Raw genomic sequence first — 25,020 nt, forward strand, 5'->3', positions numbered from 1 at the left:
AATTAGTGTGGGTCTTGGAGAGGTACCCGACTTAGTCTGTCTGAGTAGGTCTGTCTCACACTTGGGACGGCCCTCCTGAGCGCAGTGAGGGGGACGGAGGGCATCCAGGAGACGGGCTGGGTGAGGGGAGCAAAGGAAAGAAACCCCCTCCCTGGCCGCTGCTCCTGAGTGGCCACTGGAATGGCAGGGGGAGAGGCAGCAGAGGGAGCAGCCCTCCCTACCTCCTCTCTGCACATTATTTCCTGCAGCCCCGGGTAGTAACAGGTCTGCCACAGTCCCAGATTAGTGGGTATATAAATGCAGAGCTCATCAGTGAGCAAGCTGCCTGGATCACGGGGCCCAAGCTGTCAGGCTGCCCCTGGTACAGCCTTGCCAAGAGTCCCATTTTGGGGGCAGCCCGTTAGCTCAGGTGGTTAGAGCGCAGTGCTCTTAACAACAAGGTTACCAATTCGATCCCCACATGCGCCACTGTGAGCTGTGCCCTCCACAACTAGATTGAGACAACTACTCGACTTGGAGGTGATGGGTCCTGGAAAAACACACTTAAAATAAATAAAAAGTTTAAAAAAAGAATCTCATTTGGTCACTTCCCGCTTTTGAGGTCACCTGGAATAGCTTCGTGTGCAGTTAAAACCACACTTATGATGGGTTTCTTCGCTCCGGAAATCTGCCCGGCCTCCTTTCCTGAGATCTTCTGGACTTTCTCTGTTCTCTGTGTCCGCGGTCTCCTCGGGGCCTTGTCTCGATCTTCTTCCTTAAACTTCTTTTCCAGTTCAAGGTCAGATTCGTTACCTGAGAAGCAAATGCCAAGATGTATAAAATACCCTTTTATAGCAGTGACAGACTTGGAGAGCGCACATAACCCTTTTATGGGGCAGTAAAGGAAACGGACAGGTGTGACATGGGCATCGATCCACAGTGCACCACAGGCCACTGCCCTGGCTTGGACAGCGTCTCCGGTTCTTCAGTCTTTCATTCGATTCGGTAAATATTTGTTGCACCCCTTCCACCTAGGCCAACCCCAAGGCACTTGGGACACACTGTTCATAAAGCAGGCATAGCCCCTCGTCTTGTTTTCATGAACCCCACCATTCTTTAGCGTCTTTAATAAACAACACTGCACAGAAGATAAAGTCTCCAAGATTTACAGCCTAAGAGGAAACCATTCATGTACTTGGCTCACAATTAGTAGGCACGGTCCTTGTGCCAGGCATGGTGGACATACAGACTGATAGGCACACACTCAGACTCTGCCCCTGAAAGCCCTGTAGTCTGCTGGCAGACAGACGTGCAAACGGGCATTCAAGGGCAGCCCTTAGTGTGCCGAATGAACCGAGAAGGGCTTTGGGACAATTACAGGAAGGCGTGGACGATTCTACACAAGAGGTCAGAAAACACTTTCCGGGGAGGCAACCCTTCCGTTAACTATAGAAAACAGGCGTTTGTGATGCTGTGGTTGGGAGCTGTGGGGAACAGGTAATGCCAAAGACGCATGGACAGAGGAGCGGGGGTGGTATAAATGGCAGCATTCCATTAGCAGAAAGGACGGCACAGATAAGGAGCACACGTTAGCCAAGTGTCCTGTGCAGCTAACTACACGAAGAAGCAGAGAAGCAGAAATAAATAAAAGCTAGGTCCTAGAGGGCCTGGAACACCATGAGAAGTCTGGAATCTTCCTTTAGATCTTCCTTCGGTGAGTGCCAGGGGTGAAACTCCAGTGCTCATGGAGACCAGTCAAGTAGCACGAGTGAATAATGCTGGCCGAGTGGGGCTCAGATGACAGGGCACAGGCCCCAGCTCCAGGCAGAGCTGCCCTGCCAGCTCATGGAGCACAGCCACCAAATACTTTGACTGTTCAAAGGGAGACTGGAAACCCAGATTTTTACATGAATCTGATTTTTCAGGGTTGACTCTAACCTAAAATTTCTTAAAACTGGGGAGCCAAACAAGACATGTGTGAGGCCACATGTGACCTGCCTGTGCCCTGCTATTCCAAAGGCAGTGGTAAGCCACTGAAGCATTGTGGGTGGTGGGAGAGGGAGGCTAGACTAAATTTGTGTTTTAAATCTGTACCATCCCTGGCAGAATGAATAGGACAGGTTCAAAAGACACACAAACACACTAAAGAATGGATATGTCAGCCACAGAACAACAGCTAACTTCACATGCTGAACTTGGCATTAGCTGCAGGGGTAAGAAGTGTTTTGGTATCAAAGTGAAGACTAAAGGAGCCAGAGCTCTTGGATGCATGCTATTCGAGTCCTAAGCAAGAAGGAAATAAAGGGAAGGAACAGGTCTCTTCCTTAGACTCACAGCCACAGCCCCGACATAACTTGCCCAAGAATCACTTCTTTGGAACTTTATGACGAGTAGACAGGAACCATTCCATGAAGCCCTGTATGAGAGATGTGTGTGAGGTGGGTGGATGGTTGTCAGATGGGCACACAGACAGGTGGACAGTGGGTGCTAGGAAAGAGCTAGAATTATCAGCGAGCTGAAGTCGGAACCACACAGTAATCAGGCAGAAGCCAGAGAAATGGGAGAAACCAAAGGGAGACAGCCTGGGGCAACTGGGTACCTCCATGCTTCCCAATTCCAGTCTGCCGACAGCCAGACCCACACATCAATGTACTAACAGACGCCTGAAGGGGAGAGAAGAAACGGAGTGCACACCTTCCCAGGAAGGCGTGCTGGCTGAAGGAAAGCTCTCTCCAGATGAGGCACGGGACGAACCTATCTAATGCAGACTGGTCAAAACAGACACTCGCATTTTCTATGTTCTGCAAATGAAAGTCCTTTGGTGCTTGTTCCCGTAATCCAGGTGCTTGGAACATTTTTAGACCTGGTGGGAACAGTCTTACAGATTTTTATGAATTGATTAGAAAGGTCCTTAGTCATGTAATTAGTGTCAGTGCTAAACATGTTAATATTGAACTGAAAAGAGATATTAGCGGATGAGCTCATCAGTCAGACAGAACTGTACGTCACTCTCTGTAGCCAAGGGGAAAATGGCAAGGACCGTCATGTTATGCCCATCCCGTAAAGAACATGGTAGCGCCTAAAAAGCTAAAGAATGGGGCCAAACAGTGATCTCCAAAGTAGGCAGCTGTCAGTGCTGCCTACTTTCTGTGATGTTTGATTTGCCTCATGCCTCGTGGCAGTTTTCGTTTCATTTTATTTTATTGTTTAGTGGCTATAATAAAAACGTTTCACAAGGTCTACAAATCGCCTGAGTCACAGAAGCTCTTTGTGTGGCCTACATACTGGGTGATACACATGCACAAATAACTACAGCAGAATCCAATGGATGCTATAAAGAGGTAGGAACAACATATTATGGGACTTCTTTTGCTTTTTAAATGATGCTTCATTTTATAAGGGAATCTGCCACGGGATACAGTTCAATATGTGGGTAACACGGCAGGAATAGAGATGTTCACATAAAAAGAAGACCCGAGAATTACAGCTTGCCATAAGCTGACCCCAGGTTAACAGCATGAATGGACCAAAAGCACACACAACATCAGCTTGCATGAATAAGCAGCTGGAGAGATCACAGTACATTTCTCCCACAGCCTGCATGGGAAGGACTGTATCTAGACTCAGCCTTAGGCATCGTAAGTTAAGAATACACTGCAGAACTGGTGCAAAAGCATGGTGAACCAGAGTGGATGAAGGTTTGGAAGATTAAAAATCAGTAAACAGACATGAGCTGACCTAGGGGAGAAGAGAAGACTGGATGAGAACACAGCCCTCACCCTAACATCACAATAGTTCCTGTTAAGTGTCCTGGCTCCCACCCCACAAAGTCCCAACAAGAATGCTGCTCCAGCCATCAGGGCAGCTGGGGCTACTGGACGCCAGCGTGGCCAACAGGCGTCTGGGGAGAAGTTTGCCGGGGGCTTCTGGGAATGGTTTTCTTCCCTAGTGAGGAAGGAAGTGCCCTTCTTATTCAGCCATGCATTGCTACGTCTACTGTCTGGAACTCAGGCAACCACCAGCTCTGAGAGGCCAAGCAAAAGACCAGGTCAACATCTTGAGGGTCACGAAGGGAAAGATGGATCCTGGGACAGTTGAGGGCACAGCTGTGCCACAGAACCACCATGGAACGGCTGATCCCCACACATCTGGTTCCATGAGAGAATGGATGGACGTTCTCCACTTCAAACTTGTTTTTAAATGGTGCCTCTACTAAAAGTATCTTGACTAACACACTCTCCAAACCATCCTCCATCTTGACCCTAGAATGAATCATTTTACAATCCACCTCTGACCTGGTCACCCCCAGGATTAAAACCCTTCAACGTGTTCCGTCCCACCTCCATTAGTAGAGTGTGCTAGATAAAGTCCCCCAGGATCTACCATAAGTCATCTCTCCCACGACTCCCACATACATGCCAACCTTTGCTTGTCTGCTCAGCCCCACTGGACGCCAACGATGCTGAACGATAAGTTCACCAACCTCCCCAGGCTGTCCACAGCCCCTGGCCTCACACACAGGTCTATATAATGTGCAACACGCCAATTCACGTGCCACACACACACACACACACACACACACGCATGCACACGCACCGATGGACCTGGCTGGTGGGCTGACAAGGGACTTCTGCAAACATCACTCTGCTCTCTCCATGGGGAAAGGTGCTCGGCTTAAAGGTGGTCCATGCACCACGGCACCTGAACCCGCCTCTGAACAACCCCTCGCCTCCTCTCTGATGGGCCATGCACCATCTGTGCTGAAGGCTCAGGGGGGGAAATAAAGGCTGCATTTGCTCCGTGCGCCCTCCGTGGAGTCCCCACAAGTAGCAAGAGGCCAACTGCTTCCTGCGGATGAGCAGTTCCACTCCAGCGCCTTGCCACTTCCCCCTACACACACACACACACACACACACACACACACACACACACACGCACGCACGCGCGTGCACACACGGGCATGCTGAGCAGGCGCGTGCACAGCTGGCAGCCCTGGTCCAAGAGACTGCCGCTCCCCCCAGGTCCAGCCAGGCGTGCAAAGCCCGTACGGCTGTGGATGGCGTGCCCGGTTCTTCCGCTCCGCAGCCATGTTCCTCGCTGTGAAGAGGCCATTCTTGGAAAGCGAGGAAAACCAGAGTTTCAGTTGTGTTCAAACAGGCAGATGCCTATCTTCCGTGCACTAAATTAAACCCTCGGTAGGAAACAAGGCTAAACTAAAGAGGTTCTTCTGAGACGGCAGGATGTAGACAGGGAACCCCAGATGACACCCAGGCTCCCAGGCTGATGCCGGTGGGTGATCTGGGGTAACTGCTTCACCCTCGTTTCGGAGAATGCCCACCTGGCCTACACAGAGTGCGCGATGATGAACGGCCGGCCAGTGACGTCTTTTAGTAAATACATGCAGCGTAGAAAATAAAAAAGCTGATGGGACCTGGGGGAGGGAGAACGCAGGTCATACTCTACCTCTTCTAGACGGTGTTTTCAAGATAAACCATCTCCCAAATAGCCTGCTTCGTGTACATGTGTTAATTATGCAATTAACTTTAAGGTAGTATTTTGTTCTGAAATTGTATTAAATGTGTACAACACCTTCACTGAGGTCTAGAAAAGGCTCTTTATCTGAAAGAAAACAGGATGCCATTTTAGTGAGATCAAGCTGCCATCTGTCTGAGATGCTTCCAAGGCAGAAGAAGAGACTAGAGGCCATCATGCCCGTGAGGCCCGGGTAGGCCAGCCAGGTCACAGGACGGAAGGCGTGTATTGATCCCACCGGCAGCACAGGTTTCAGAATGAAGCATTGGACGTGGTCTGAGCCTGTCTGGTGTGTCTCCCTTAGTCATGACCACGAGAGGCAGATGCACTATGTCACAAAGATAATACTCTCTCTTCTGAGTGGCACGTTACAGTTTGCAAAGCACGTCCGTGAGCACCATCCGCGCCTGGAACATTATTATCTCACGCACAGTGTGCCTTCCTAACCGGTCTTTCTACGTTTCACATCTCTCTCCAAGGCTCTTATAAACGTGCTCTCCCGGCAGTCAAGGCCCTTAGCTGAAGTTTCCTGGTCCATCAAATTCACATCATGCTGACTTGCTGTCTGAATCCAGCTGTGATCGGCACTGCAAGGGGATGGCAGTTTTCACGGGTTTTTTTGTTTTTGTTTTTGTTTTTTTTTTTGCTTTTCTTTCAGCAGCAGAACCTTTTTCAAGTGAACTCTGTAAGCATTTTTAATATAAACAATCAATGAAAGGGCATGACTTCTCTGGTTAAAGCGGGTGGTCCCAGCCAGTCTTCCCCTCGCCACCCCTAAAACGCCCTCCCTACGCCTCCTGTCTCAGCCAAGGGCATCTTTGAAGACCCTAGAAACAGCTTTACAACTACTGATGCCACTGTTCCAGGGACGATGTGGAAATCACTTGAACTGTAATCACTGCTCCAAGCGGCCATGATAGAGCGGAGGGTGTGGGAGCTCACACCCAGGCTTTGCCGTTGAGCCGGATCCACTTGGAACTCACCCCACTCACGGTCTGCCTCTACTAACAGAGTCAGTGTGCGGTTCCGGTGGGGGGACAGTGGCAGCGAGGTCTGGGGCTGGAATTGCTGCTTCCTCATGGCTCCATTTGGCTTGTGTGAAAACAGGTGAGCGGCAGCGGGTGCCCGGCCCACCCCACCCACCCCCAGCCCGGTGTGTCTGCCCGTGACTGGCTTTCTGGGAACTGTAACTTTTCATTTCTTGACATCTGTGCATTATTGCTCTTCAACCCCAGCACATTCACATAATTCTATTTCATTTCCTTTTGAACAGAAAGCATTTAAAAAAGTACTAACGCCACACAATGAGGGAAGCAAGCCCTAGTGTGGAAGCAGATGTTGGCGGGTGGGAGTGCGAGTCCCATGGGGCTGAAACCCCCACTCCCACAGGTGCCTGGCACCTCACACACGGGGAGGTGTTCTGACTACAGAACTGGAGGCACCGTTGCGAAAGGAGCAGAGACCAAGCATGCACCCTGTTTTAAGAGTAATGGGTAAAAATCCAGTTTCCCTAATATTCTAGAAAGTTCCTACTTGCCCCTCCATCTTTCTCCACTCAGATCCCAGACGCTGACCTGTAAGGGTCACATGGGGCTCCCCTGCCCTCTGGCTTCTCGTTGGGTTTGGCCAGTGGTGGTACCAGCAAGAGATAGGAGAGCGTGGAGTGGGGTTCCCTCCCTGCCCAGTCACCCCCGGTTAACTTCACCCTCTACCAAAGGCCAAGCTCTCTCCCTCGCAGTGGTGGTGACTGCTCTCCCATCCTCCTCTATACCCAGGGTGCCAGCAACACCCCGCTGTTCCCAGCGACCCCCAGGACCTAATCCTGCCCACACCTTTACAAATAATCCCTTTAGTACACTCTCAAATTGCCACCTGCTTCCTGCCAGCACCCTGCAGCCTCCACGTGGCCATCCGTTCAGTCATCACAAGATGACTCCGCTTTCTGTCCCCAATTTCATGTTCGTTCCCTCCCCTTTCAAGCATCACCCACTGACACGGCTCCTGCTCGGGTCACCACAAAGCCCAGTCCCAAGACCAACAGACTTTCTATAGCCTCGTGTCATTTAAGCTGCCGGCGTCACTGACATCGCTAACCCCATCCATGTGGACGCCCCCGAGCAGGGTCCTCAGGAGGCCGCCCTGCTGTTTTGTTCTTCTGCTTCCATCCAGTCCCCTGATAACCATCCGCTGAGACCCCCAAGGCCAGGGCTCCAGCCCAGCCCTCCTGCTGGTTCCGTACCCGGGGATGACACCCCTTGGACACCCACAGTCCACAAACCCAACGTGTAACCAGAACTTACTCATCCTCTTGCCTCAATCCTGCTTCCCCCTTGTCTTCTCGAGACTGGCAGGGCCGTCCGCCACCCTAGCCGAAACTCCAGCCAAAACCCAGACAGCCCCCTACTCGCTCCTTCTTGCTTCCCACTCACTCCAACCTCTGCCCAGGTCCTGGGAGTCACACTTCCTCAATGGCTCTAGAATACGTCCCCGTCTTTCCACCCGCACTGCCACTGCTGAATTCAGATACTGTAGAACCTCACTGGACCACCGCCACTGACCACAGGTGACCCGAAGGGATGCAGTTCCCTCGGCCAGTGCTGGCATTCCCCATCGCCTCCCCTCTCCTCCTGCCCTCGCCTCCACTTCCCCGCACTCTTCAGAATATGGGCCCAGCGGCCTTCAAACCTCTGCCCCAGCCCTCCCTGACCGCCATCCTGCTCTCCCAGGCTGCTGCGGCAGCACCTTCTCTGAGCTCCCTGAAGACCCTGGTCACCCTACAGATGCTCATCACGCTTAACCCAAAGCGTTGGTGCCACTGTCCGCCCGGCCCACTGACGTCTGAGCGTCTCTACTGCAGACACTTCTGTCCCCTTGACACCACACGGGCAGCAGCACCACCTGCCTTGTGTACAAACAGTAGGTGCTCAATCAATACTTGTGATCAGTTACTTCATGAACGACCAACAGCAAGGTCAAAAGTATTCCCATTTTCCTCAGCCCCTTACCGACGTGCGCATGTCACACTTGCGCGCACACCAAGCAGGTCACACTTGCATACACACCCTTAACTCGGGTGCACTTCTCTGACCTTGCAAAGAAAAATGAAGGTCATCGGATACAAAATCTCTCAAGTAAGATCCTTTCACCTCAGGCTCTCCCTGCTCTTTTCTCACCATCCCCTCCTGTCCTAGAGCAGTTCATTGGCGGGGATATTGCCCCACTGCCCAACCCCACGCTCTGCAGGTGGGATCTGTGTCTGTGTTTTACCCTTGAATCTCCCACAGGGTTTCCGAGTCCTTACACGTCGTAGCATTCCAACAAGGTTGGCTGAGTGGTAATGGGCAGATGAAGAGTTAACTGTCCACGCAATCATACGCTTGTAGAAATTTGTTCATATGCGTTCATTCATAATTAATACTGCACTAATATTCTAAAGTTCCGATTCCAAATTGGCCAAGAACTAATTAAATCTCAGAACGCCCCAGAGTCAAGTGTTATCAGCCACATTAATAAGGCCCGGAGCAGGTGTCAGAACAGCAGACTGATACGATTATATTCTGGGGCTCTCCACCAATCCAATCCACGCTGCTAATACCACCGTTTAAGAAACGTATTGACCCACAATAATTCTCTCTAACCTGCTGACTACGCGTGGCTCCTCCTCTGCCCTCAGGCTTTCTCACATCTTCCTGTCTCCCTCACTCCAGGAGAGACCAGGTGAGCACCTGCTTCCAGCACAGTGTCCCCACAGAGGGACGACTATGAAAATAAGCAGATGAAGGGCAGGAGGCCTTTGCTTCCCCGTGACCCCCCGCCGCTCTCACTACAGACTACCTGCAGCGAACTACCCAGCCTTCCTCAAAGGTACCTGTCCTCCAGCACCTGCAGGCTTTTGCATGAACTACCATGAAGGAAACACCTATCCCATCTCCTCCCCCACCCCCACCAGGCCAAACATCCTTAGAGACAGAGTTCACAGCCCCCTCCTCAGGAAGTAACCAGGACAGAATATGGGAGGACGATTTATAAGGAGCTGGAGAATGCGTTCAGTACTGAATATGCCATCCAGCTTAAACTGCCTACGGAACACTCCAACTGAAACATAGGAATCAGGCTCAAGAGAAGGTCTGGACAAGGCGCATGTCTGTAGGTCACCAGAGCACAGCTACTGGGCGAATCATGGACAGGAAATCGTCACTAGTGACAGTCATCAACCATTTCCAGTTCTCGCCTGCCCTAGGCACTTCCTGGCCCCATGAAGTCTGGTGGGCCGTGACATCAGTTCTGATCAATGACTTGCATGGGCAGAAATGACAGATGTCACCCTGGGCCAAGGTGAAACCACCCCGGGCTCTCCTTCCCTCTTGCACGGTGACCAGGAGTGCTCAGGACAGTGGCTGCTCTCTCCACCTGGGTCCCTGAGTGAGCAGAGCAATGGACGTGCAGCAGGAACAAGAAAGGAAGCTTGGTTGTGTTAGACCACTGCGATTCGGGGGAGGTTTGTTAGAAGGGCGTAACCTGGCCTTCCCCGACTGATAGTCGGCGACAGTCACGTGAGAAGCAGGGGCAGCAGCAGAGGTAGGAGGACAGTCAGGAGAGAGGGGTCACGGGAACGGAATCTAATTACACAAGGAAAAGTCCCCACAAGCACGCTGAAGAGGGAGTACAGGTGGAGACCACTGAGCTAGATCTCCTCCGGGTTTCCATTCATCTCATCAGTGCAGAGATAAAAGGAGGGTTTACAAGGCAGCGAAGAGAAGCAGATGTCGCCGTTACAGCTCTTTCCACAGAGAAAAGTGTTATATTCAGAGACTGACACTGCACTGCCTTTCCACCTGTGAATTGCAAACACGCCTCGTTCAAAACAGTTTTCAACCATAGCAGCTATTATGAAGTCAGCTGTGTTGCTAATACAGAGATAGTAGAAGACTCTCGAAATACTGTAAAGAATCTTCGTGAAGATTATAAGTGCATCTTAGGTAAAATCTTAAAATAAATGCCTGTCTTCTTTTGGAAGGATTTAACACAAATAAGAGCACCTTTTTACAACTCTCCTTGCACAAAATGACCCCAGAAATAACAAGATTAGAAAGGTTCAGAAGCCAGTCACTTTTATAAACTTGACATATTGATTTCTGTAGGCTACAAAATGTTTTTCAAAAACACCAGCTGTTGCACATCATGGCATTAAAAAAAAAAATCTGTTTTCCTGGCTTCTTTGACTATTCAAATGCAGAATAAAATAAATAAATGTCGAATACATATCAAAAGTGTTATTTTAACTTGCCATGGTTCAGCGCAGGGAAGAAGTTTATTTTGTTTTCCTCTAATTGTTTTAACAAGCTCAAGAGTCAAGGTCAAGCGTTTGAAATGTCACTAAGCTGCTCTTCACAGAGCATGTATTAAAACAATTATGCGAGAATTTTCCGAAGCGTAATATTGTGCTTGGCAAACTACGAAACGTCGGGCGATCACATGAGTGTCAGCCATAAGGCAGCTGGGCAGAAGGTCATTTCCGCATATTTCGGAGGCTTCGCAGCCGTGGCCAGAAAGGGAAAAACACCCAGAGCTCCTACCTTTGCATTTGGTATTTATTCAAGCCCATTTAGGCACTGAAATCAATAGCGCACAAGACCATTTTCTATACAGCTCATTACTGGAGGAAGCTGATCCTATTAGAAAGGACCCTGCCTGTCTGCCATTGCTGGAAACACTGCGTAATTAATTACAGAGTAGAAATAAACCTTGCAACCACACAGAGTGGAATTGTCGTTTCTTGTAAAGCTAGAGAAAAGGCTGAGAGAAGTACACTAAGATGAATACAATCCACATCCGCAAAGCAGAAATGGGACTGGTTAGGACACTGGTGGGCAGAATGGGGCTGCCGGCAGGGTAGGCACCGGAGACGTGGATGGTACTGCAACTTCCCTTCCCGTGACTGTGAGTCTGGATAATCATCACTCTGGACCTCAACTGCCTCAATTATGAAATTATGAAATCGGGTCTGAAAACAAGGTTTTCTAAGCCAATCTTAAAACGTCACATACTGTGGGATTCAGTTGATGTAACAGCCTTGAAATGGGAAAATTACTGGCTAACAGATTGGCAGTTGGGGCGGGTAAAGGGTGGGGCGACTATGATGCAGGACCACGAGGGAGATGTCTGTGGTGACGGAACAGTTCTGTCTCCTGACTGTGGCGGGGGCTGCAAGGAGCTACACGTGTGATTAGTAACAGGACTACACACATGTTCTCTCGCTGCTGATGTCCTGGTTTTGACGTTGTACGATATCAAATGTAAGATGTATTTGACAACTAAGGCATAACGCCTGGGAAGATGGGCGGAAGTTACCCGAGACCTCTCCATACGATCTTTGTAACTTCCTGGGAATCCATCATTATTTTCAACGTACAAAGGGTTTACTTTTTAAAGCGTTTCTCAGACTTTGAGCCAGACTCTTATTATTCCCTCTGTGGACGCTATGATTTGAAACACTGCATCTACCCAACTGCATGTGTTAAGATAATTCCTTTGCCCACATTTATTGATCAAATATCTATAACTTCTTACCTCCTGAAGGGTAGAGGCTGGGTCTACCCTCTTAGACACCCCAAGTCATCTCCTAAAACACCCCCGTGATTTGGAATCTCTGGGCACCAACTACTAGATGACACACTCAACTCAAACAATACTCCCAGACATAGTTCGCAGTCATTACAGAAATTGGCATTGCCCAGAGAAGTGAGCCGCGTGTAAATATGTGCTACTTCCGAGTAACAACGGAAGCAGTAAAAACTGATCTGAGCGGCCAGCTCTTTCAGAAGCCAACAGGTGCAGCCCGGGCAGGTGCGTACCTGCGCCTCCCTCGTCCTCGCCCAGGTCCAGCACGATTATGCAGATGTGCTTGCGGAGCTGCCGCATGTTGGAGAACTTCCGGCCGCACTTGGGGCATTCCAGGCTGCGCGGGGCCAGGCTGCCCCCGTCCCCGAGGGCCAGCGCACTGTCCTCGCCTGGGCTCACGAGGCTCTCTGCCAGCTCCTCGTCAGCGCTGGGCTTCTTGGTGGACCCCTTAGGCCGGCCTCTCTTCCTCTTCATGACTGACAGCTCTGCAGAGGAAACAAGAGGGCACGCGGTAGTCACTCGAGGCGACAGCGAGGGCAGGTACTCACCTTCCAAGGGTGGGAATATGTTCAGTGTCGTGCTTTATTAACAATGAAAAGTCTGGAAAATAAATAAATAAATAAATAAATAAATAAATAAATAAGGAAAAAAAAAAAAAGAACAAAAACAAAAGAATGAAAAGTCTGAGGCAGTTCCAGAAATGAGCAGCTGCAAACAGTACGTTTAGTGCTAATATTGTTGCATCTCTATGCTAATATATAATCTAGTTTGTAATACTGTGACTTAGGAAATCATTTTACCAGAACCTGTGCATACGCTGCTTCTGTAAAGTGGGGCACACCAGCCCTCGGTTCACAAATCAGGCTCTCTGTGAACCACCATCTCCATTTAAATCCAGTTCTCAGAAATGGCTTAAGGGCTTCTTTGCAAAGGGTTTGGGAAGGCTGCTTAGCTTTTCATGCTCTTAATGAGTTACACAACTATTCAGATTATTGCAAGGCATCATGATTATTACAGCCAAATTGCTCTGACGAAAAAGAGAAAAAATAATTACAGTCTAAAACCACAAATTACAAGACTACAGACAATAACATTTTTCAAGTTTCCTAGCGACCTAGTGATTTACATGTCATGATCAGAGCTGCTTTAGAGCAAGTTTCACATCATTGTACAACTTGTATTTCTTCTTAATTAGCATTCATTTTTAAGGCATTCGTCTCTGGGATGAAGGTGGGAATTAAGTGGGGTGAGCGGGGTCAGGGAGCATCACGCTGCTGTGTGAAGGGACAGTGGCATGGTCTTAGGTGATGTGACTGGACAGGCAGGCCGAGTGGCCAGGCAGGAAGCCAGCAGCACCTGGCTGGCATCCCCTCCGCAGAGGTCTGGCATCTGCCTGGCTGAGGCGTGGCCCTTCAGCAGTCCTCTCTGAATCTGCACGTCAGCGCGGAGGAGGAGGTCTTAGGCTCTAACACCACCTCGGGGGAACGGTCATCTGCAGAAGGTCTTCAGGGTCCCTCCCTGCTCCCTCTAAGGCTACAGCCCTACACAGGAAAGCATCAGCCACACTGCCCACAGCTACCACAGCAGGTCACTTCTGGTCCCAAATCGGACAGAGAGGCCACAGGGACAGAGGAGGGCAGGACAGCTCTGCAGCAGAGTCTGCAGGTAAAGAGCAGTGTGAAAATGTGGGCTGTGGACAAAGGAGCAGATTCTGGACAGGGTCCCCAAGAACTCAGAGAGGCTGCGCAGGAGAATGGGAGAGTGGCTGAGATAGGGGTGGGTGGGGGAGGCTGGCAGGAGCAGAGATTCTGCTGGGCTGCGGTACCAAGGGTGTGCCAACCTTGCCCGAGGGAGGTCCACACCAGGGCCTTCCTCGGCCAGGGCAGCCAGCACAGTTACTGTCTTCCCTCCATCTCCCTGGACGTGCTGGGGCCTGGGGGTGGGGGTGGGGGGGGAGAGAGCAGAGGAGGAAAGGCAAATGGAGGGACTGGTAAAAGGAACCAGGGCACAAGACCCTCTGCTCCCTTTGTCCGCACTGGATTTCCCCAGCACAGAGCTGTGCCTACAGGAGGCCCGGCCGACGTGTGAGGGAGGCTGGAGGGGGAGGTAAGGAAAGGAACTGGCCAAGGACAATCGTTTACCTCAGTCCCTTATTCTTTACAACAGCATGAACTTGTGCAACCCACCGAAGCTGCAGTTGATAGAGAAGCAGAATCGGAGAGGCTATAAAACATGCACCGCCTGTGCCGTCATCTTAGCTGCAGAAGAGTTTATGGGGGTCGGTGGCCCAGGCCCAACCCAGTGACAGACTCTGCATCGTGACCGGGTGGATACAAGCTACTCCTCCGAAATGCTGCATGAGGAGAAGGAACTTTACCCAATGCGCAGCCTGGCCTCTGCCCTCGGCTACTGGGATTGACCTCTAGGCATGCCCTGGCTGACGGGGGTGTCAGTTTGCCTGGGGGCTTTGGTCACTGGACAGTCTAACTATATGACTTATGACAGGAACACGTCACATGGGTTCCGCCCTCAGAAGGAAGTAGAGAATAAAGGTATCGGTCTGAACGTCCCTGAGGAAGGGAAGCTGAACAGGCCAGCTACACGGGCAGTTCGTCATCGAGCCCCCATAAAAACTCTGGTAACCAAAGGCTCAGCGAGCGTCCCTGGCTGGCACTGCTCTTGTCATATATGGAATTGTGTCATATGTAGTGGCAGGAGGTAACATATGTAGCATGCAGGACTCCATCGTCGGGGGCAGAAGGATGACCAGAAGCTCCATCAGAAACCCTCCTAGTCCCAGACTTTGCCCAGAATCTCTTCCTTTGGTTGGTTCTAATTTGTACCCTTTTGGTAAAATAAAACTGTAATTGTAAGTGTAGCACTTTTCTGAGTTCTGTGAGTGTTTCTAGCAAATTATAGAACCTGAGGGATTCTGTGGGGACCCCCAAATTTATATCTAGCTGGTCAGAAGTGAGGGTGGCTCTGGGGACCCAAGTGGTGGCTGCTTGTCAGCAGTCTTGGGCAGACAAAGCAGTCTCGTGGAGAACTGTGCACATAGCCTTCTTTGGCAAGCTCATTGCAGCAGGGTACCCAGCATTTTCTCCACAGACAAGTATGTGCCAGGCGTGGGAAAGCAACTACTGTGTGCAAGGCATGCGAGATCTGTGCTCATCACATAGTAGGAGCACAGCACAGTCGGTCCGACACAAGAGTCATCTGTGTATCTCTCTTACCACTGCTCTTTCTCACCCCTGCACCTAACCTGGTTCTGCTCAGCAGGCACTTGATAAATCCTAGTGCATTTCACTGACAGGCAGTGTGCGATGTGGCTGTCAAAGAAGAAATGCCCACTCGGCCGTGAAAGCTTTGGAAAGCCTAACACAACGGTGACAAAACGAATCCTACATCGTCCTACATCCATAATTCAGATCCTCAAGACCAATTAGTTCGCTAAAAATGAAATATTCATAAATGAACTTGGAATAACTACAGCACTGAAAACAAGTTGCTGCTGTCAACTACCCACATTTCTTAGAAGAGCCGAAGCTCTTGGAAATGGGCAAGGAAAATGTTGTCACCTCTAAATCAAAACATTTTAATGGCATCACCTCCAGTTCTCCTGCCTCCTTCCTGAATTCCTTTAGTCAGTCTGTCACTGAACTCTACGGACTTTGTCCTAAAGACAAGACATCTGCCCCGTAAACTCCTTCTCTGTTCTTAGGCACCTTTGTCACCTGGATGCCTGCACACAATCTCTGGGATCCAGCCTTTCTCCAGTCTTTCTCCACCTCCATCCCTTGTCTCAGTACCATTCTCTCGTTCTAGAACCTTCCATTGCTCTTGATGACTTAGCCCCATAATTCTCAGATGTGGCTTTCTAGACCCTTCACTGCGTGGTTCAAACCTGCATGTACATGCGTGTACACACACATACACACGTACACACACCCACAGTGGCCGCCCCCCATGCTCATGCAATGTTCTAGACCTCCCTAAACATGCACAGATAACCCTGTCTCGTTTTACTTATCTGTACTATCGCCCCGTATCTGACCGCCTCCTGCACCCCCAATCAGACCTCAAGCCCAAGTCAAATGCCAACAGTTCAGGCCCAGTTCAGATGACCTTCTCCACCAGGTCGTCCCAGCTATTGAGCAGCTCAGCCTTTGCCCCAGCTCGTCTCAGATTTCCAGTGAGGCACACACGTGGTGTGCCAGCTCCTCTACACCATTTCCTGTGAGCTTCTCTCGCTCTTATTCTTCATCCTGCTAAAGCTTCCTGCCTTCTCCATTTTGGAGCTGTCTGAATGAAGGCGGTCTACTTTGTGAAGTATTAAATACCGTTTGGTTGTAGCACCTAAATTATCTTCATTTTTTTTTTTAAATAGGAAAATAAACATTTGGAACATAAGTCATAACCTATGTCCCAAGTTCCCAACAGGGGTGAGAAAGATGCATCTCAACTCTGTCCCAAATCCATAGTTTGGGGACAATTTCCCATCGTCAGAGAACTGTCCTTGCAGATCCAGGGCCAAGAGCTAGCAAGAGACAGAAAGAATCAGCTAAAGGTTTTCACATTCAATCAAAAGACAATGTGAGCATTATGAAAAAAAGCCCGATATTACCAAAAATCTAATAATGTGAGCCCTTATACATCACTCAAGGAAGCACTTTCCCAGCGATTATCTCATTTTATCCTCATAAAAACCTTAAGAGATAGATGTAGCAAATGTAATTTTCACAATAGGAAATGAAATGAGGTTTCCAAAGGTTCAGTGACTTGGCACGTTTTCCAGAAGTAGCTGTTGCGCTCCCAGAGCTGCGAATGGGTTTCCATTCCCTACTCCCAGGTCTTTCTGCTGAGTCATGTAGCCCTCAGGTCGCTTCTAGATATACAGATAGAGCCCAAATGTGGGGTGCTGAGAACACTGGCTGGGTTCAGCCGACCTGGGTTCAAATACCCACTGCACCTCAGTTTCTAACATGAAAAACAAACACAAACTGAGTCTATTTTGTAGAGTCCCTATTAATAAAAGCAATCTGCCAAAATGCTGAGCATGATACTGAGGGGACTGATGAATGGCAGCTATTTATTACGATGGCCAGTCATTGGTATTCTGACGGGGACTCTCGCTGAAGAAACTAGTCCCTTCCCGGCCAGCCCACTGTTGGAGCCTGTGGTTCCTAGATGTATGCCCATTCTTGTTCATTATGGCACCTTTTCCTTGATTTCTTCACTTTAAAATGTCTCAAACAGCAAGAAAGCCATTACAGAATTAGGGGCCCACAAACTTCATTATGCTTAAGACCATGGATAAAGCCAGCTTTCCAGTCAGTCTCTCACTTTGCAGCTCAATCTCTAATCAAACCAACTAAAGAATTTAGAAAAATCCTGAACACTAACATTGTCAGGCCCTGACAGTCAATCTCCCTTGCATTTATTTCCAACAACCCAGCAAGCGACAGGGAAACGATGAATTATTTACCAGAAACGAGGGAGCATGAGCCTTTCAGGTTTAAGGGGAACACAGCACCCCCTTTGTGGGATGGACGACAGCCGGCCCTGTGTTGCAAATCACTGGGAGGCCGAAGGCATCCTAAGCCTGCTCTGTGGGGTTTTATCAGCAACGATGTGGAAACGCCACGGAAATCACAGCAATGGCTAACAATTAATGATTAAGCACGTACATCTCAGGCACCACAGTGAGCACCTCAAGGGCATTTCTCCATCAAGTCCCTGAGGGAAGCGTCAGTAATATTCCCATTCGACATAGGAGGACACCGAGGCTGAGGAAGATGGAATTAATTTGCCCCAAGACACAGAACTAACATGTGGCAGAGCTAGGATTTGAGCCCAGATCCGTTGGCCTCAGTGTCTGTGAACTTCGTGTCTGTGTCAGCTCAGATTATGGTATCAGAGCCCAGAAATGACACATTTCGACCTCTAAGTTCTACGGAGAAATGACGATGGTGTCACCCAGCCCCACTGTGACCCAACTCCTGAACTGGACAACAGACGGACAGAAGGGGCAGCGGGAGGGCTACTGCTGCACCATGCATTACCACATACGAAAGCACTGCATGCATCTGTCTCAGAGCCTGCTTTACAAAGGGCCGGCATCGTACCTCCCTTTGACAGATGACCAAAGCCACCGGCCTAAACCCCAGCAGGGCCTATCCCCAAGACAGTGGTGTGTGCTGAGCCCTGCGTGAGCACAGCCAAGCGCGGGCAGGGGCCGATGCTCCATGAGCCACGCTGAGCTCTCTGAGGCTGGCTGCAGCCCTCCGAGCACATTTTATGTTTGTTCACTCTGAAGGAAAGCTTGTGACTGACCCATCAAGTCCAGAATGGGGGTACCCTTCTGTAATCCACACAAAGGCACCACATGTGCCAGTTGCAGCCCTGCCAAACACATGATAGCTCCAGGTCTGAAACCTGAGTCTGTCTGAGTCCAAGGTGGGTGCTCTTCCCAGCACCACACGCTGCCTACAAGAGTAACCAGGGCTCGGGTTTCAGTGGTTACAGGAACAGCAGTACAGCGCGCCTGCATACACTCAAAATGACTTTATTTGTGGTAAGTGCCCAGAAGAGACAACACAGAGATTTAAATTTAGATCCCAGCCTCCCTTGGGAAGCCTCCTTTTACCCTCAAACTAGACAATGTGCCCCCCTCTTATCGGCCCATACTCCATCCTAGAAAAGCACTTTCCCCACAGCACTGAAGTTGCCTCTTTGCCTCACTGCCACCCAGCAGCCAGGAGGCAGAACCAACAGGAACAGTGCCTGGTCCGCCCTGGACTCTCAGCACCCAGCACAGCACTCAGGCACATCACAGCTACAATTATTGAATAAAGTAACAGAAGGAGGAAAGAAGGGAAGGAAAAGGTAAAAGAGAGAAGAGAAGAACGCCTATTGAAAGGCTGCCAGGGAGAAGAAGATGGAAGAGCCAAACAAGGCTTTCGGGAGACCCACGTACAAGTAAATTCCTCCTCGAGCAAACCCCTCTGCCCCTGCCTCCATCAGGATGAATGAATTCCCACGCACATGCACACGTGCACACACACACACTCACACTCACACATCGCACAAACTTACTCATATAAACAATCACACACTCACAAATACAGTAACACACACACACACAAAAGGGAGAATGAGCTTGGTCCATTAGGCAATTTTTTCTTCAACAACAACCTGAGATTTGATTAGAAAGAGGGAAGAAAAACAGAAGGTAAGAAGACCACTTCTTACATGAACAAAAAAAAAAATGATTAAAAGGCTATAAAATAAACCAGAGGATTTAGAAATTTTCATTTTATAAAGGGAGACCAAAATAATAAATCAACTGCTACCCAGTTAAAGGTTTAATGAAACCATTTCAAGTATCTCTCAACCTAAAATTAATTGTGAAGGTTAAACCTGAAAAGAAATCATTAAAAACTAAACCTCTACAATCCTCAAATTTTATGGACTTGCACAAATCAAAAAAAGGACTTGAAGTTCTGAATAAAATATTTTTGAAGAAATTTCCTCACCTTCAGAGTCTGAGTTATCAAAGTCTTAAGAAATACTTTTTTAAAAATTAAACAACAGAAGCAACTAATCTTCCAGTATACACAAAGAAGAGAAATGTATTCAAGAACAATTTAAGTCAAAAGTTAGAAAATTATTTATAAAAGTAGCTCAAAAGTAAGAATTTGATTATACCCAACGTACCAAAAGTACATGCAGATACCATCAAACCAGCGGGACCCAAATCCCATTCTCTTACTTACTAACTAGGTAACCTCGAGTGCAGGCGTACCTTGTTTTATTGGGCTTTGCTTTACTGTGCTTCACGGATATTACATTTTTTACAAATTGTAGGTAAGACTCCCCACCAGCAAAACGATTATGACACACTTCACTGCGATAGTCACTTTTATTGCAGTTGTCTCACACCAAACGTGCAATATCTCCCAGGTATATCTGTGTGTTGTTTTAACGCCTCTCGTCTGTGAGCCACATATTCCTTAATTATAAAATCTAAGCATCAGCAAGGAACAGAAGACCTGAACAACAGTGTTGTTAACCACCCAACAACAGCAGAACACAAATGCTTCTCAAGTGCACCTGGAACATTCTCCAGGATGTATTACATAAATATTAGGCCATGAATCAAGTCCCGATTGATTGAAAAGGACTAAAATCATAAAGCATATGTGGACAAAAATTAGAAATGAAAATAAATTATAAAAATTCAAAAATTAATGAATATTAAATGGTGGACTTAAATAGAAAACGGGTCAGGAAAGAAGTCATAAGGAAAATTACAAAATACACTGAGGTGAACAAAACAAATGCACAATATATCAAAACTTACAGGATGCAGTGAAAGCAGTGCTTAGAGGACAATTTATAGCAGTAAATGCCTAATGTTAAATAAAGAAGAAAGATCTCAAGTCAACAGCCTACCCTTCCAACATAAGAAACTAGAAAAACAGAAGTAAACTAAGCACAAAGCAAGCAGAAGGGCAGAAATAATAAAGGTTAGAGTGGAAAGTGATTAAATAGGATACAGAAAAACAATAGAGAAAATAAACAAAATTTACAAACCTTTAGCTAACCTCAGCAAGAAAAAAGAGATTAAGATTCAATTGCTAAAATCAAGAATGAAAGAGGGGACATTACTATTGATCTTACAAAAATCAAAAGAATTCTAAGGAAATACTAAAAACAACTGTATGCCAATAAATTAGATAAATCTGAAGAAACAGAAAATTTCCTGGAAAGATACAAACTACTGAAGCTAAGTCAAGAAAAAATAGAAAAATATGAATACACCTATAACATGAAAAGTAATCAAAAAACTTCCCACCAAAAATAAAAAGCCCACGACTAAATGGCTTCACTGGCAAATTCTATCAAACATTTAAGAAGAATTAACTTCAACACTTTAAAATTCTTCCAAAAAATAGAAGAGAAGGAAATACTTCCCACCTCATTCTATGAGGCTACTATTAAGCTGATTCCAAAACCAAAGACATCAGACAAAAGACGCTGGACCAACATTGCTGCATATAAATATAGAAACCTTCACCAGAATACTAACAAACCAAATCCAGAAGCATATTAAAAGAATTATACAATATGACCAAGTAGGATTTATCCCAGGAATGCAAGGGTGAGTCAATATATGAAAATCTATCCATGTGATACACTATATTAATAGAATGAAGGAAAAAAACAAAAACATGATCATCTCAACAGGCACAGAAAAAACATTTGACAAAATCCAATGACAAAAACACTCAACAAACTAAGAATAGAAGGGAATTTCTTTAACCTGATAAAGGACACCTACAAAACAAACAAACAAACAAACAAACAAACAAACAAACAAACAAAAACACATCTAACATTATACCTAGCAGTGAAAGACATTCTCCTCAAGGTCAGGAACAAGAAAAAGGATGTCTGTTTTTATCACTTCTATTCAACATTGTACTGGAGTTTCTCGCCAGGGCAATTAGGAAAGAAAATCAAATAAAAGGCATCCAGATTGGAAAGGAAGAAGTAAATCTATCTCTATTTGCAGATGACAAGACTTTATATAGATAGATTCCTAGAGAAGCCACAATAAAACTATTAGAGCTAATAAGCAAGTTTAGCAAGTTTGCAGGATAGAAGAGCAATATATGAGTAACAGTCGTATTTGTAAACTAGCAATGAATGATGTGAAAATGAAATTAAGATAGTTATTTCCATTTATAGCAGCATCAAAAGAATAAAATATTTAGGAGTGAAAATAACTAAGGAGGTATAAGGCTAGTGCACTGAAAACTACGAAACATTGCCGAATGAAATTAAAGACTTAAATAAAAAGACATCCCATGTTCATGGATTGGAAGGCTTAATATTGTTAAGATGGGAACAGTCCCCAAGCTGATCTACAGATTCAATGTAGTCTTTATCAAATTCCAGATGCCTTTTTTAAAGAAACAGATAAATAACATATAGAATTACAAGAGACCCTAAACAGCCAAAGCAATCTTGCAAAAGAAGATCAAAGTTAGAGGATTGGCACTTCCCCATTTCAAAATGTGCTACAGTCATCTAAATAGTATTCTACTGGCCTGACAACAGACATGTACCTTAATGGGATAGAACCGAGAATGACGAATTACACCCACACATCTACGGTCAACTGATTTTTGATAAGGGTGTAAAGACCATTCACTGAGGAACTTGGGGGTACGGTTAGGGGTATTCGCCTTCCTCATTTTATATTGTTTTACACTTTTCAGCAAGGTGTTGTTACTTTTGTAATTGAAAAATAAACAAAAAACAAAGTATAAAGGAATAATGTAATTGCTTCGATGGGTTTATCTACACGGTGTTCGGCCCAGGAGAAGCACCAAAGAGGCCTGAGGAATGAAGGAGAACTTTCCACGTATGGGTCCACCTGCAACAGCAGGGAGGAGAAAGGCCTGGGGTCTAGAGTTCCTGTTCGGCCATTACTGGGGCCTGCAGGACCAGAAGAGGAGGAAAAACAGGCCTCACCTGTGAATTCACGCAACCAATGGCACTGCAGAGAAAATAAGAGGGCTTCTGCTAGTCAGAAGGGTTCCTGGGTCTAAAAAGTTTGGGGAGCTCTGGTTTAGATGACGGGGAGCCACTGAAGCTTTCTGGGTGAGAGCCTCAAAAAATTCTCCAACCTACTCGGTTATTTCCCAACCGTAATACACCGTTCTATGCCTCTAATAAACCTATCTCTCAGCCAAAAAACAGACTGGTGACAGGTTGGAGGAAGCCTCTGGAAGACAGAGGGGCAGCAAAGCCAGAGGTAAGAAAACAAACAACAGAAAGCGACGGGTTCAATCGTCACACATGGAAGGGGAAGTGCCCCGACCAGGACCTGAGACAGAGCTGGGACCAAAGAACCGAGGGAGCCCACATCCCTTCCTCAGAGGTCCCCCGAGAAGCCAGAGGAAGGGACAGAGACAATGAAAGCACACGTAGGAAGGGTGGAACGGAGACACATTTATGAGGATGTAGGAGGAGTCCAGACAAGGGCCTCCTAGTCCCTGCAGGCCGAGGGAAGAGCTCCGAGAAGCAACGTCAGGCTGAATGAGCCTTAGAAACATGCAGGGTGAGCCAGGCAAAGCCACCTACAAGGGGCTTCCCAGGCAGAGTGAAGGGCGGGGGGCTGTAGAACGGGGATAAGTGGACATGGTGGGCTGGGTGGGGGAGACAAAGAGGAGGGGGGTCTCCAGGATGAGGAAACAGTTCAGGATGACCTCCCGAGGGGGGTGCTTTCACTAACACCAATACGGAGGGACCGGGTGGAAGTCAGAACGTGTGCACCTTATAAAACACCCGTGCGTGTAATTCCATGTAAAAGTCTATCTGCTTTGTTATCATTTACTCCTTTATTATTTACAAACAAAATGAAAAATTCAGATTATTTTATCTCTTATTCACATTTCATTTTAGTAGGAAGAAAACTGTAATAAGCAAAACTGAATAAAAATAGAATTAAAAGCTCTGTAACAGCCTTTCTCTAAGTTCTTTACATGTTAATCCTTATTACTTTTATCTGCCACATAAATTTTACAAAAGAGATTATCCGTCTTTCTGAGTTTATAGATGTTCAACCCCAGAGGGAGGAATACAAACATTTAAAGTTCTTGACTAAAGCTTTGGTTCCATCTATCTATGAATCTACACACTCGGGAATGCCAAGGTGTCTTAACCGCTGGGCAGGGAGATGGCCATGGGGTCCCCAAGGTTCCTCCAATAAGGTCACAATGGATGAGCCTCACTCACTCCCTGACTGAGTGGCAGAAGGAGGGGTGGCTGAGCTTTGAGGGCCCTGTCACTAGGCAGATTTCCCCCCCAGCTTTACTAAAGCACCTTCGACACTTAAAAATTTAGTATATATTTAAGTTGTACAACATGATTTTTAAGGTGCACAGATGATTTAATATACATATACGCTGTGAAACGCTTCCCACAACCAAGTAAATTGACACATCTATCACTTCATATAGTAGGCATTTCTGATGTGTGATGAGAACACTTAAGATCCACACTGTCTTAGCAAATTTCAAGTAGAAGGCACGGTATTACTAAGAATCACCACACTGCACATTAGGTCCCAGATCTAGTCTGACAGTTTGTACACTTTGATCAACATCACCCCATTTCCCCAACCCCCTGGCCACCAACAGTGTGCTGTCTGCTTCTATGAATTTGGCTATTTTAGGTTCCATACGTAAGTGGAATCATACAGCATTTGTCTTCCTGTGTCTGGCTAATTTCACTCAACATAATGCCCTCCGGGTTCATCCATGTTGTTGCAAATGACAGGATTTCCTTATTTTTTATGGCTGAATAATATTCCTGTGTGTGTGTGTGACATTTTCCGTATCCATTCATCTGTCCACTGATACTTAGGTTGTTTCCATAGCTTGTCTATTGTGAATTACACTGCAATGAACATGGAGGTGCTGGTACCTTTTTGAGATACTGATGTCATTTCGTTTGTGTATATGCCCAGAAGAGGGATCGCTGGATCATATGGTAGTTCTGTCTTTAAATGCTTACGGAACCTCCAAACAATTTTCCATAGTGGTTGCACCAATTTACATTCCCTCCACCAGTGCACCTGGGGTCCTTTTTCTCCAAATCTTTGCCAACACTTAGTGTCTCTTGTCTTGTTGATGACAGCCATGCTGACAGGTGTGAGGTGACAATCTCATGGTAGCATTGATTTTCGGTTCGCTAAGGACTAGTGATATTGACCACCCTTTTATGTACCTGTTGGTCACTGGGCATCTTCTTTGGAAAAACGTCTATGCAGGTCTTTTGCCCGGTTTTTAATCGGGTTATTTGGTAGATTCTTAG

General features: G+C 47.3%; 1 protein-coding gene across 4 annotated transcripts in view; it reads right to left on the reverse strand.

Annotated features, from left to right (window-relative positions):
• The window catches only part of ZFAT (zinc finger and AT-hook domain containing), a 225,001-nt gene that overhangs the window by 101,710 nt on the left and 98,271 nt on the right, over positions 1 to 25,020 (reverse strand). For all 4 annotated transcript variants that reach the window (XM_033126444.1, XM_033126445.1, XM_033126446.1 and 1 more), the window contains exons 3-4: positions 12,366 to 12,617; positions 607 to 792 (exon numbers count right to left, since the gene is read on the reverse strand). In XM_033126444.1, coding sequence (XP_032982335.1) covers positions 607 to 792; positions 12,366 to 12,617 — 438 coding nt within the window. The remainder of the gene's footprint in view (positions 1 to 606; positions 793 to 12,365; positions 12,618 to 25,020) is intronic.

The sequence above is a fragment of the Rhinolophus ferrumequinum genome, chromosome 14 (assembly GCF_004115265.2).
Source record: "Rhinolophus ferrumequinum isolate MPI-CBG mRhiFer1 chromosome 14, mRhiFer1_v1.p, whole genome shotgun sequence".
NCBI classification, from domain to species: Eukaryota; Metazoa; Chordata; class Mammalia; order Chiroptera; family Rhinolophidae; genus Rhinolophus; species Rhinolophus ferrumequinum.